General features: G+C 38.8%; 2 protein-coding genes across 3 annotated transcripts in view; one reads left to right on the top strand and one right to left on the bottom strand.

The window, feature by feature from the left end:
• atp6v1h (ATPase H+ transporting V1 subunit H) overlaps window positions 1-12256 on the bottom strand; it is a 27376-nt gene extending 15120 nt beyond the window's left edge. The window contains exons 1-9 of one of the 2 annotated variants that reach the window (XM_038717690.1): window positions 12119-12256; window positions 11176-11275; window positions 10843-10932; window positions 9624-9737; window positions 7887-7991; window positions 6769-6822; window positions 5699-5796; window positions 3738-3930; window positions 666-844 (exon numbers count right to left, since the gene is read on the bottom strand). In XM_038717690.1, the coding sequence (XP_038573618.1) occupies window positions 666-844; window positions 3738-3930; window positions 5699-5796; window positions 6769-6822; window positions 7887-7991; window positions 9624-9737; window positions 10843-10932; window positions 11176-11275; window positions 12119-12222 (1037 nt within the window). In that variant the 5' untranslated portion in view covers window positions 12223-12256. The remainder of the gene's footprint in view (window positions 1-665; window positions 845-3737; window positions 3931-5698; window positions 5797-6768; window positions 6823-7886; window positions 7992-9623; window positions 9738-10842; window positions 10933-11175; window positions 11276-12118) is intronic. The other variant, XM_038717691.1, reaches the window with a different exon arrangement.
• rgs20 (regulator of G protein signaling 20) overlaps window positions 12209-13361 on the top strand; it is an 18340-nt gene continuing 17187 nt past the window's right edge. The window contains exon 1 of the mRNA XM_038717692.1: window positions 12209-12343. The gene's annotated coding sequence lies outside the window, so the exon portion shown is untranslated. The remainder of the gene's footprint in view (window positions 12344-13361) is intronic.

Genomic DNA, 13361 nt, shown 5'->3' on the forward strand with positions numbered 1-13361 from the left:
TATTGGACAGCTGGCACTTTTGCTTGTCAATGAAGGCATATATAGAAAAGAGGATGTTTCAAATGCCGATGCAGACAGGAAATGCAAGAACTGCAAAGTTATGAAAACACAACATTTGGTAACATAATTCAGAAATATGAAGCCTGCTTGAGACTCCACTGTAAGAGAATGGATGCATTTGAAGCAAGCAGGAAAACGCCTGGCTGCTTCCTCTGTGAACGACTTGGTCAACTTAGTGAAGACAAGCAATCCAGATATTTACACCAACATTCAGAAAGTCCTTGTGTTGTCACTCATACTGCCACTGAGTAGTGCTGCATGTGTAGACGTCTGACCTAAAGCCAGCTGTTGACTTTTGGATGCAAACAGCAAATCGCAGGCTTAACCAGGCCTACATCATCATCTACCATGTTCGAGAGAAAAGAAGATAGTGGATAGGATAAGTTGAAGTAGTTGATAAGTGCGCACCCTAAAGTGTGAGTCCCAAGCAGCATCTTCAGGTGCTTTCTTGAGAACCAGATCAAAAAAGTGATGTGCACCCCTGTTTATTTTGTTACAGACTATTCCATTAAATTTTTTCACACCCTGCTCTCTGTAGCAGAACTACTTATGACTGAAAAATGAATGCTTTGGTAAACTTAAGAGCATGTTATTCATGAAAGTACCTGAGATCCTGCACACTCTCCCCCAGACTCTCCAGCAGGAACTTAATGTCCTCTGTGATGTCTTCATCATCGTACTTCTGCTGCTCGAGGTTCTCGAGTTGCTTCAGCACCTTGCACTGAATCATGGCCAAAGCATACTCCTGTCGAGTCTCCCTGTCTGCAGACTTCTCCAGAAGATTCTGGAGACAGTATGAGGAACAGGCATTGTTTAATTACATCCCTTGTTTTGAACTTGTTGAAATTGTAAACAAATAATTGATTAAACAAAAATATAAAAAAAAAAAAATTCTCAAGATGTAATTGATTATGAAAGTAATTGTTAGTAGCAAGCCTAATGTTAGATAAGATAAGATATACTTTATTGGGGGAATTCACTTGTTACAGCAGCCCAAGACACATGTACAGCAGATAAGATAAGAAACAGATAAGAAAATACATATTAAATAAAAAAATACAATCAATAAATACAAGATATAATAGAAATAGAAAATAGAATTAATTGTTGTTGCAACAACAATGTTGTTGAGCGAGAAATAAAGAGGAAGAAGAAACCAACTCCCTACTCTGAATGAACCCTTTAATCCTCCATTGTGGGCATCCTGTAGCTGCAGCTAACTACAAATATTGAACACATTTTTATCTTGCACATCGCTCTCAAATAGAGCAAATGGGTTGAGTCACAGCAAAGGTTTAGAGCCTGCTTGCCTTTGAAGTCATCCGGCTAAAAGAAATTTCATGTTTTCTGGAGCCTAATTGAATGTTTTATATAAAAACAATAAAGAAACCACTATAAATACCAGAGTTAGGTTACATCACAAACACAGCAATACTGCCTTTGAGGATGTGTTCAAGGACTTCCAGATGGTCCAGATAATTTAAGTCACATTGCTAGTCCCATCTGGTAGGAAGAATCATTTGCATAATTAGGACATTTGGGAAAATAGCAACATGCGGAACAATGTGGAATATGTTTGTAAAAGGATTTTGTAAAAACTGAATTCTCTGCGTGACACACTATGGCGAGCCCTTGGGTCTCAAGAAAACAATTCTCTGGTTTGCTGATGAGGAACAATGCTTTTGTAGCTCTCCTTATTCTACGTTAAACACACTTAGTGTGAGGTAACTTATACAACTGGGGAAAACCCACTCAACGTCAAGACGGTTCAGGGTCTCCCTTCGTTACCCACCGTTGCTTTTAATTAGCTGCGATATTGCAGTCAAACTGAAGAACAAACTACTCTGAAATGGAGACCATTGCTTTTATGGGTTCGTTCACAAACCCTTGATGAGACAGCTCTGCTGGCATAAGAGGTGTGATGAATGAGCTATAGAGGAAATTCAAAGCAAGAACACGTGCAGTCCATTGAGGCAAACATAATACAGTATAATAGTCTCTCTAAAATGTGGTCTCAAACTAATTTCTTTCAGTAAACAAAAGACATGAGAGAGGAAGTCCATCAGGAACACACATGCCTATTTACTGATGGAAACTGGCTGACAGAGCAGTACAAGCAACTGTGAATACCAGTTCCTTAAAGTTAGGTTTGAAAATCAGCTATCTTTCCTCCATGGGTGTAGGAGCTCATGTTTCAGTCATGTAATCAATGCCATTTTACCACACCACTGTGCTCTGAGAAAGGTCGCTGAGGCTGTCTGGTGTTGAGCGTTGGACGAAGTCAGAATATCACTGAAGCTTGCACCAACTGTGACCCATCCACCACTGTGTCCCTGAGCATGACACTTAACCCCTAGTTGCTCCAGAGGCGTGCGACTTCTGACATGTATAGGAATTGCTTTGGATAAAAGCGTCAGCTAAATGAATAAATGTAAAATTTATTATTTCATCTATATTTTCTCTAGGCAAATATAATTAGTTGACTCAACATAAATATTTTGTTTGGTATTCAATATGATGTGAGCTGAGACTGACCAGGTTAATGCAGGCTGTCAGCTAGAGGACTATTACTGTTAAAAAAATATATCAGTAGACCGTATGTTATCTAACAGAGGATTATCTGCATAAAATGCGTAATCATTTGGGACTAAGAAATCATTTCTATACTCTTCCAAACACAATCATCAGCCTTTGAAGACCTGGAAGTCATCATATGGATTTTCTTTGTATTTCCCAGATGTTCCAGACCAGTGGTGGTGCCCCGTTTGACTCACTAAGTTCCTCTAGTAAGGAAAGCACCACAGCATGGGTTGAGAAATGGGGCTGCTGCCCTTGATTTAATTTTGTCAGGGTATAGTATGGGGAATTCATTACCTGGCATAAACACAAAACAACAGAGCAAGTCCAGAACACAGCTCTTAGGACTAAATTAAATATTCAAGAGACGTTTGGAGCAATTACTGCAGCTGAAAGGCAGCATAATGATATGATCATATTTATGTATCTTTTACAGGTTTGGTTGTTCTATAGACTGCCTCATCTGCTGTTCAAGAGTATTTTTTTTCCAATTTGCTCTTGTTGTTATATAGTAGACTGCCTAATTAAATACAAATACTCAAAGTGCTGTGCAAGGTTTTAAAAAATACACACGGACTGTTCTATATCAGTATAAAAGTGATGACATGAAATTATAACCTGCAAACCTTTGCAAGCAAATTTAGTGGTTTTCTAACTTCATTATCATGGCAACCCTTCACAGTACCCTTATTTAGAGTGACAGATGTTTCCATCAGTTGCTCTGACTCTGACTTTTTCTGACCAATGTGTACCTGGAAAATGTGCATGCCGGAAAGTGTGCTGTGTTACTATCATCTTAGCTTCTACCTGACTGCATATTCAACACTGATAATGTGGTGATTTCAACTGTGTTCATTGCTTATTTCTTGCATTTAATATTTTGGGAAACACAATATAAAATGTAGCTGATGTAAATATTGCCTTGTTTTTGTATGTGGTAAACTTTCCAAATGTAGAGTAAGAAATAAAATAATAAGAACCACTGTTTTAAACAAAGGACCATAATATGGGACAGCAATTCAGCCAGCGTGGTCAAAACAGTTTCAGTGAAAAGTGACTTTTTGGTGATGCGCGGAACGAGTGAGAAATTCTCCACATACCCTGAAGGCAGCCAGGATGATGCGTGTGACCTTCTCCTTGACAGACTCCTGGAGGATGTCGGACAACGCTGGCACTACGTTGTAGCGTCTCAACTGCTCACAGAGCTGAGGACTGAAGGCCAGGAGCCAAACACAGAAGATCATCTGGTACTGGAGCTGAAAGCCACACTTGTTGCTCAGCACCGCTGTGATGCTTTAACAGAAGGAAAAAAAAAATATATATATATATATATATATAAATAAATACATAAAAACTAAACTGGAAAAACAAGTGCTTGCATCTATATGTGCCACCGGTTTAAACAGAGTAGCTTTCACAGCTGTGTGCCTACATGCTGCTCATTCATTATCTCTGATGATGGCTGAGAATGAAATGTTCAGACAGCCTTTAGATAAGGGAAGAGTTGATAAAAATACAGAGTACTAATGACTACAGCGGGTCGTACATTTGCAGAAATAGCTGGTAAGTGCAGAGATGTGGAGCTGATAGACGTGCAATAATTATCTCATCCAAATGACGCAGTAAGTTTAGTTTTACAATACTGTATTAAGAAAAAAAGTACGGGGCTGAGTAAAAGATGGTTGGGAATCATTAAGAATTCTTCTATTCGTTTTTTTCACCGTTCTTTTTCCACTCACTGTCTCACGCTGTTCGAACCACCTACTCCGTTCAGAAATGTTGTTGCAGAATATATAATGCATCCATGTCACCAGGGAGTATATGATATGAAACTGTCGATTAACAGCTCAGTTTTTCTTCAGCCATCTGATTTGCAAAACAAAACAATTGTACACTTTACATCAACATGGGTATTTTGTGGATCTTCAGCACTATCTTTTTTAGGCCTATTTTCAGTTGGGGTAAAGTGAAGACCCTTTCAGTACAAGGTCCATTTCATCAAGAATGTGAGAGAAAATTTTATAAAAAACTTAACTGAAATTGTTGCCATTAAATATTTTACACAGTTTCCGTCAATCTGTGTCACATAAGAGCTGCTGAGAGCTCAGGTCATCTTCCTCGACTCCCTGCACCCTTTACAAAATGAGCTTAATTTGCTCACATCAAGGAGGAGATTTCACCTCTATAGAGATGGCACTAACAGGTACAAGAGGTCTTTTATTCCAGCAGTAATTGGCCTTAAAGAAAACGTAATTTGGCTTGTTACTAGCTTTGGATCAGATTGGGTGGTCCTCTAGTTTCTGGCTTCTTCTTCTCGCTGCTCCCTCTGGAAGGTTTTGGTTATGATTGATGATGACAAAACTGTGTACTTTTTATACTTGTTAGTTTTTGATCATTGCTGTATTTTTGTGTTCTCCATTAAAATTTGACAGCTGTCTTTTAAACAAATAGCCCCACGTGGACATTAAACCTTTACTCCTTTCAACCTCAAAATCCCTGGTTTGAGAGTGACTGTCGCCTTTATATACAATACACTCTAAATGCTGTCAATTAAATGTAAGTGTGATAACTTACATTTAACTCATTGCGCCAATAAAGACTAAAACCTACTGTAAACACAGCAGAGAGCAACACGCTTCCCTTTTTCTGTTTTATTAATGTTATTGTTACAAGTCGCAATGCACCAATCGCAGTAGAGTTTTCTGTGATGAGCGTGATCAGTTTATAAAAGTGTCAAATTAAAAAAAAAAATCTGTTTCTATAAAAGCTTTGACAATTTTTAGTGTCGTTTAGTTTAGAGTGTCGAGATATTAGGTCTCCACCTCCATAGGCCTTCACTGGTTTCACATCATATTTGCACACAAGGAACAGGAGCAAACACAGGTAGTATAAATATGGGTTTTTAATGTAGATCATGTGCTGCTTGGGAAAAGGGCCCTGCATACATAAAAATACCATGAATATTCTACTTTAGACCAGAACCATGACAAGGACATCATAAACCATGACAACTCTGATGTAAAATCTGTAGAAACTATGTTTATATGGAGTCATTGCTCACCAGTTGACTCCATCAGCCTCCACCCAGGCAAAACGGTACTCATTGACTCTCAGCATCAGCTGAAGGCATCCAGCCACACATTGGACATACTGAGAGCTCTGCAAAGGAAAGAGGCAAACATTTACCCAAAGAGAAGAGTGAGCCTTAGCCGTGGTATCAGGAAAACCACCAAAATGTTATGAGGTCAAGTACAATTAGTGCAGTTCTGAAACATGGACTAGTTGACAAGCAGATACAGCACATGGAAGGCCAGTCCAAAACTTGCATTACTGTCACCGATCAAACCTGAGGCATTGCACATGCAGTCTATTTTGATATTATACATGGACACATGCTAGACCACAGACCCAATAGTACAATACACAACAATAGCAGGGAAATGTGTCCCATCACACCTGAGCAGAATAATGTAAATAGAGATTAGAGTGGAGGAAGCTGGGAGGAGAAAATAGAGCATATTAATCTGTTAATTAGAAGAGGTTGAATAAAAGCAAAGAAGTCCAGCAAAAGGAACAGGCAGCAGTGACGACGGAGGAGTAGAGGAGAGGAGGTTACCTGGGTGAAAATGCAGAGGAAAAGATGATGTTCAGTTATTAGATAGCGCTTGCGTCAATACAATTCTGAGCACACTTAATCACGCCATACTTGATAAAGTATGGGATATAAAATGGTTGGATGCCGCTGCTGTGCAAATGTCACTCCCATTTTCCCTTGTTTGTCGGGTTGTTTGTCATGCACTTTCAGCATTAGTGGCTTACTGCATGCAATTTCCAGCTATACAGTTAAAACCAACCAGTGGCAGCAAATGCCATGCTGTCAAAATGGAAAATTCCTCTAAACTTGCTCTAACAGACTCAGGCCTATAACAATCAGCAATTATTAATGAAAACTACGGTGCAGCGACATGTTTGTAAGAGATAAAAGAGGGGAAAGAAAACATGTGAAAGTCCAAAGACAGCTGATAGATGGCAGCTTGCACAAACCCTGTCCTTTTCATCTGGAGTTTTTTTGTTTTCTGTTTTTTTTTGGAAGCACCAGGGAGACCGGAGACGCACTTCACTGATACTCACTTCACTGGGGGAAATAGTTCCTGCTCCTGAGCCTGTTTCTGTACCATGTAGGTTCTAATAAGAGATAAACAAGAGACACAGGTGCACAATTGTTCACAATCGATCGATTCGAGCTAATTTACAGTGGCACTGGACAACACAGCATGTGCTGTGATCTTGACCACAAATACAATTCAGTGATAGTGGATGCTCACTGACTCGTTGATTGGCTGTGGAGGAGAGTAATGAATATCAAACGGAATTTCAGGAAGCAGTTACAGTTTAAGGACATATTTTTCGAAGAACAGAGAGAGACTGACACAAACAATGTTTTTTGGATCAACTCCTTTGAACAGCACCTCCGGATATTTTAGAAATACTGGTGTGCAATGCAGAAGTAAAAAAGAAACGTGGGAATCAATATTCAGCCCACTCTTCAGTGCATACATCTGACAAGGCAAAGCCAGCACCTACAGTGCAGCTTTCATCAGACCATTTCAAGGTCTGACAAGCCTGCTCAAACTCAATATGAATAAATACATTACATTCATTCAGATAAGGTTGTGTCAGCCCAAACTATAGAATTAAGGCAAAACGAACAGAGATAGAAGGTAGAAATTACTTAGCTGCTTAGATAATTAAACTCTGGAAAAAGAGGGGAATAAATTACACTTCATATGAGAAAGAAGAAGCTAATGTCTCTACAAGCATCCAAGAAATTATAAATCCACATCACAACATTTTAAATTTAAAAGAAACTAAAAGTGAATTATTCATTTACAAAACTAATTATATAGTATTCTGTATATACAAAGACACAAAATGTGATCATGCTGCCTTCCTACATCACAACCATCATGAACTCCAGACTTCTTAATTATGAACGTGCAATATCTATCTTGAAAGCTAATGACCTTGACAAGAATAAATTAAATGATTTTCACCTTTCTTCAACTGCCACTATCAGGCAACATATTTAACAGGTCACATGTAAACCCTGACATCTCTGTTTCACATGAAGTTAATGGCTTTTTTGTCTAATAAGCAATCTGTACTGAGCGTTTTTAGATTAAATAAATTTAGATAGAGACTTTTAAATATCAAAAGATATTTTAGCTACAATATTCTGATTTACTGACCTGTGAGCTCAGTTGACTTTTGATCCAGTTGAAGTAGTAGTTCAGATCACTGCCCTCCATCAGATCACGGCCCCATGCAGCCAGCTTAGCGATGATCCTTGCCGCCTAATAAAATAAGAAGGACATTTTAAATTCATATTTTTGTGGATGAACAGGAGAAATTTACAGCAAGCAATAATAAAGAGCAATTCCTTTTTGATAAATGGCACAAATGTACAGTACTACAGAAGATTAATTATATTTTCAGCAACAGTAGTGAAATTTGTTCAATCTGCTGCTTTATTTTATAAAGATTACAAAGTTAAGGAGGAGCTAAAACACAGCATCTTCAGCTTAAATTCCAGAGAGAGGGAGAAATAATGAAATAAGAAAAAAGGGTAATGGCTGGCCACACAGAGATAACAAGTTCTTCAATTAAGCAATAGCTCATGACAGGCCATGGTATACGCTTATTATATCACAGTTAAGGGGCGTTGTTGCTGGTGACCACCTTAACTGTGATATAATAAGCGTATATCATGGCCTGAAGTGAGCTATTGCTTTTATAAAACGGCTACCAAGTACGACAAAAAGAAAGTAGGCTAACAGACAGACTACAATTTGACTTTGTTTTATTTCATCAATAGACATTTCTTTATGAATACAAAAAACAGTCAGGCCACATAGTGCGTGATGGTTGCTAAGCAACATACACCAAAGGCTAAAATTATTAGAACTATATTAATTTGTCGCAGAGTGATACAGATCTGTGCAAAGGAATTTGACGTCACAGCCGTTGTATACGCTCATTATAGCACTACTAAGAACCAATCAGATTGCTTGATTTGAGCTACCTGTTTTATAATTTAAAATACCTCATTCTGGAACCACAGCACAAAACATGATCTACAACCCCATTTAAGTGCAAAACAATAGACTGAGGCCAAACTATATCAACTCAGCTATCGCATTAACAATTCCGCTTGTAAAGTGCCTCCTGTGCCTTGTGATGACACAGGAACAAATTCTGTTGTTCCAATTTCCTCCTTGCCAGGAGAGGATGTCTAGAAATATCGAGGCTCTAATTTAAAAGCAAGAGTCAACCTGGCAGTTGGACAGAGTTAAAGTGCTGTGTCCCAGACTTGGGGGTCACAGTGTGTCCACCTGCTGGATGCCATCTGGTTGGTATTTTTAATTAAGCTGTGGGCGCCCTATTATAGTACTCAGTTTGTTGTTGGGTGGTTATCCTTTATTTGAAAAGGGTAGTAGGCAGAAATTATTACATTAATTGCCTGTTTTCGTGAAAAAGGAGGAGGAGAGGTGGCTTTGTAAGGAATTATTGATGGCCTGCTATAAACAGAAGCGGAGTCATATCTTTGAAAAATTCATGGCTGTGAAAGATTTAATGGAACACACCATCTTATCTGTGAAAATAAGATTGTGCTTAATTATCTCATCAGCTACCAAAAATACCACACTGTGGTTAACTTATAAGCATGGACAAGAGTTATTTCCTCAACTAGTCCACAGCCCACTCTGCACATATATTGACTTTGTTTAATCTACAGACGGACAACGTACATGTGAACATGTACCAATAGTAAAAAGCTGCCTGTGTTGTGGGATTGCACGTCTGACATGCCCCAACTAGTACAATGTTGCATCAACAGCTTAAATTGTGACCTGTGCATTTGAATTTTTTCATACATACCATAAAAGCACTTTAAGGTATCTATATATCTTTATCTCTTAACTCACCATGTGGACAGTAAAAAGGTCCTGACGATTCAGCATAGGAAGGAAGTAGGACCAGGCTGTGTTCTTCGTCTTTTTGGCGTAGTCAAAGAAGATGTTCACACGCTGATGGTTCTCCTGAGTAACAGATGAATTAAGGTCTTAGATGAGCTTTTGATCGTAAACCAGATTTCAGATTTATTTGCTGCACAGCTGGAGTGACTGATTGACAGCATGGAACACAATCCATCTTTGCAAGCAACATATTCATCTCCTGGCTTTAGACAATAATGATAACTCATCACTCAGCAGTTTAAAAGTGTGGCCATTTATGTCAGTCACCCCCCTGTTACCTCACTGGCTGCTGGGATTTCAGTTTTTTTACTACTAGATAGTGCTTTACATCCCAGGCCTACACCCTGAATTAACCCCTGAAGTCAGTGCAGCTTCTGAAAGGTGGAGGGAGCATTTAAGTGAAAAACATTAAAATGATGCACAGTAACCATTTTAACCAACCAAGTTTACCAGATAAAGGAAAAAGAACAAACTATACTCCAATTCTATATAACAGACTACTTTTATCTGCATACTCACCTAGAAGTTTCTGCTGCCACACCAGACTGCAGAGCAGCTTATTCCCCCACGCTGTCCCAATCAGACTCTCTAATTCACCCTCAGCACTGCTCCATTGATTATAGTTTATTTCAATTCACCATTTTTTATAATTGATTCTGTATTGTTTATCGTCTGCTATGTGGCAGAAGGGAGTTACAAAACACTATTCAACTCTATAACTTGACAATGGTTAGACTTGACTGTGACAATAAACCTACCTACCTACTCACTTTTTTAAACTGCTACATGAATGTAGCCTACTGACTTTCTGCGTTTTGTCATTGCAATCAACACTTTTTTATTATCTGGGAGGTTAGCAAATCCACCACTTTTTATTTACATGTATAAAATGCAATTTCTTTGTTTAAATGATCAAACCAACCCTCAGATGTGCCTAAGGCCCAAACACAAGGAGCAATCTTCAATTGACAATTATGTCCTATTTACTTATTTGCCTTTTATAAAATCATGACATTGTCCAAGACCTTCAATGCACACAACACCTGAATTGAAACTCTTGCAAAGGTGGGGGATAAAATGATCATCAGTGACCATGGTCTGTCTTCTCAAATTGTCTATTTATATGCATGTCCTTTTTGTCCACAGTCAATGGGGTCTGTCTGTATACCTGCAGAGTGTCATCAATCAGAGTCAGGATGTACTGGACTGTCTGCTCCTTGGAGATGTGGGCCATCAGGTTCAGAAAGGTCTTTGCGCACTGAGCAATAACAAAACAGATATAAACAAACTCAGAAAGACACACCACAAAGTCACAGCACCTATGTACCTATTGACAACTGCCAGTATTTATCATAAAGGGCCCTGAGACTACTTCATGCAAGCAGCTGTCTTTCTGCTTAGTGAAACCTGAAAAAATATGTATAGAAATGGAGAACTGCTACAGCACAAGTTTGATCAGAACATCCACAAAAATGCACTGACAACAAAAACAACCTGATACCTGATGTCCTTCATTGGTCAGAATGACATGTTTCTCCTCAGAGTTGGCCACCTCAAATTTCTTGATGAATTCACAGTCCTCTGCAGAGATCATCTGACTCCTAAAAGACATAGCCATATTTCAGCACAATGCTACTACAGTTTGTTTACCATGTAGCTGAATTAAATAATTGTATACATTTTTGTATCAGCAGCAAGGCTAACAGTGTGTTGGCTCATAAAGAGTGATGGATTCCATTGATTAATCATGAGGCATTCAAAACATTTCCTTGGCAAACAATATAAATGCCGCTGATCATCTCACTGGAGGATTGGACTTTGCCTTGTCACTAGCATGCTGCCTCTAATTGCAAGGGCAGCTTGCACAATAATGGCAATTAACATGGAAATACCACATATTCTAGTTAAGGAAAAGCACACCATGAATGGTCCATGGAGGTAAAGAAAAAAAGTGCTTATAGTATATCCTTGCTAATTGAAACAGGGAATGAACTCTTTCTTCCGATTCTTTGAATGATCTGCTGTTTTAAACATACAGGTTTAAAGAGGAAGTATCACTCAGACAGTGAATCACAGCACAGGAACTAGAGAAGAGCTGCTTTTAGATTGACGCACTGCACTCGGGCTGCAATATTATTACTCAGAAAGACTGAAATAAGATGAGCTTAACTTGAAGAAATAAAACAATATCGCAACAAAATATGCAGAATGTTTAAAGAGTGTATATTGTTCTAAAAGATCACAGGTAACGCGCTAAAACCTCTCAATATCATAAGAAGCAGACTTCTTTAAGTATAAGAGGAATTTATATTAATAAGGCAGACAAACTTAGAAACACCTTTCAATATAATGCAGTCCAGTACAACACAACCACTACCGTCCTCGATCACAAAGTGTCCTGCGAGTGTATATGAACATGGTGTACTTGTGTAATGTGTACTTACTGCAGGTAGGACTGCCAGTTGACCAGATTGGCCCGCACCTCGGCTGCCTTTGCAGCAATGATATTAGTGGGGACTGCAGCGTCCACATCCCCGCGGATATCCATCTTTTAATATATCTTCTACAGTACAGTGTATATATATATGGATAAAACTCGCACACCACCTGGATGGAAACACCAGAATTAACATCAGCACAGTGACTCAACATCAGAGGCAATGTTACAGGTCTGGTTTGGTGTGTTTACTACAAGCTGCAAATTGTAGACGGGGCACATTAACCAGCTAACGTTATAGCAAACAATTCAACGCCTGATGCTGATCAATTAAAGACATAACGAAGCTAGCTGTTTCAGAGTTGTTACCAGGAAGAAAGCTATATTAGTTATCATATATAAGATTGTTTGAGCTACAAATAATTTACCATTACTGCCATGAATGTTTCGACGTGTGGCAGAATCACTGAATTCAAGTTTTATTATGTGGCTCGCTAACAAACCAGAAGCAGCAGGTCATACTAGCTAACTAGCTTAAGCCAATGTCACGACATGTCATGATGAGTCTTTCCCGGACCCGAGGTAAAGCAACGCAGTGCATAACCCATGACATTAAACTGTATTAAGGCTGTAGCTCAATATATATAATTATCAAATTACAACGTTAAAGGTGGCACAGGTCGCTTACACTATTGGCTAGCAACAACTAGCAAAATCAGCTGGGGATGCTAACCTAAGCTAGCTGTGCTAACATAGCTTCGCAACCGTTCTGTCACCGACAGCCAAACAGGTGATAACATTTGGAATCACAGAATTAGACAAACTTTTCAATCCGGGAAAACTGAATCAATGTTATCCTGAATAACAGAGTAAAAACTCACTCAATTCCTGTCCAGAGCAAACAGCTGATAGACTACAACGCGGCGTCGATCATGTGACAGATTGTCACATGAGCCTCAGTCTGACCTCAGCACAAGTTAGACAGCGCAGATACGTTTTTAGTTTGAAGATTAGAAATAAGATCTAACTGAATACTGATGGACACCTTCATTTAAGCACCATTGCTACAGTGCTTTAGTACAGGCAAAAGATAGGGTAGCATGGGGTAAGTCGCCCCCCCACGGTAATTGTAACTAAAAACACAAAATGTGATAAAAACTAAAAATGCCCTCTGCTCATCACAGTTATTGAAGTTATTTGATCAAAAACATTCTTACCTAAGTTGATCTCATTTATTGTCAGTTATAATA

The sequence above is a fragment of the Micropterus salmoides genome, unplaced genomic scaffold, assembly GCF_014851395.1.
Source record: "Micropterus salmoides isolate LMB-PRFRI ecotype aquatic unplaced genomic scaffold, ASM1485139v1 Ms_hic_scaffold_14, whole genome shotgun sequence".
NCBI lineage: Eukaryota > Metazoa > Chordata > Actinopteri > Centrarchiformes > Centrarchidae > Micropterus > Micropterus salmoides.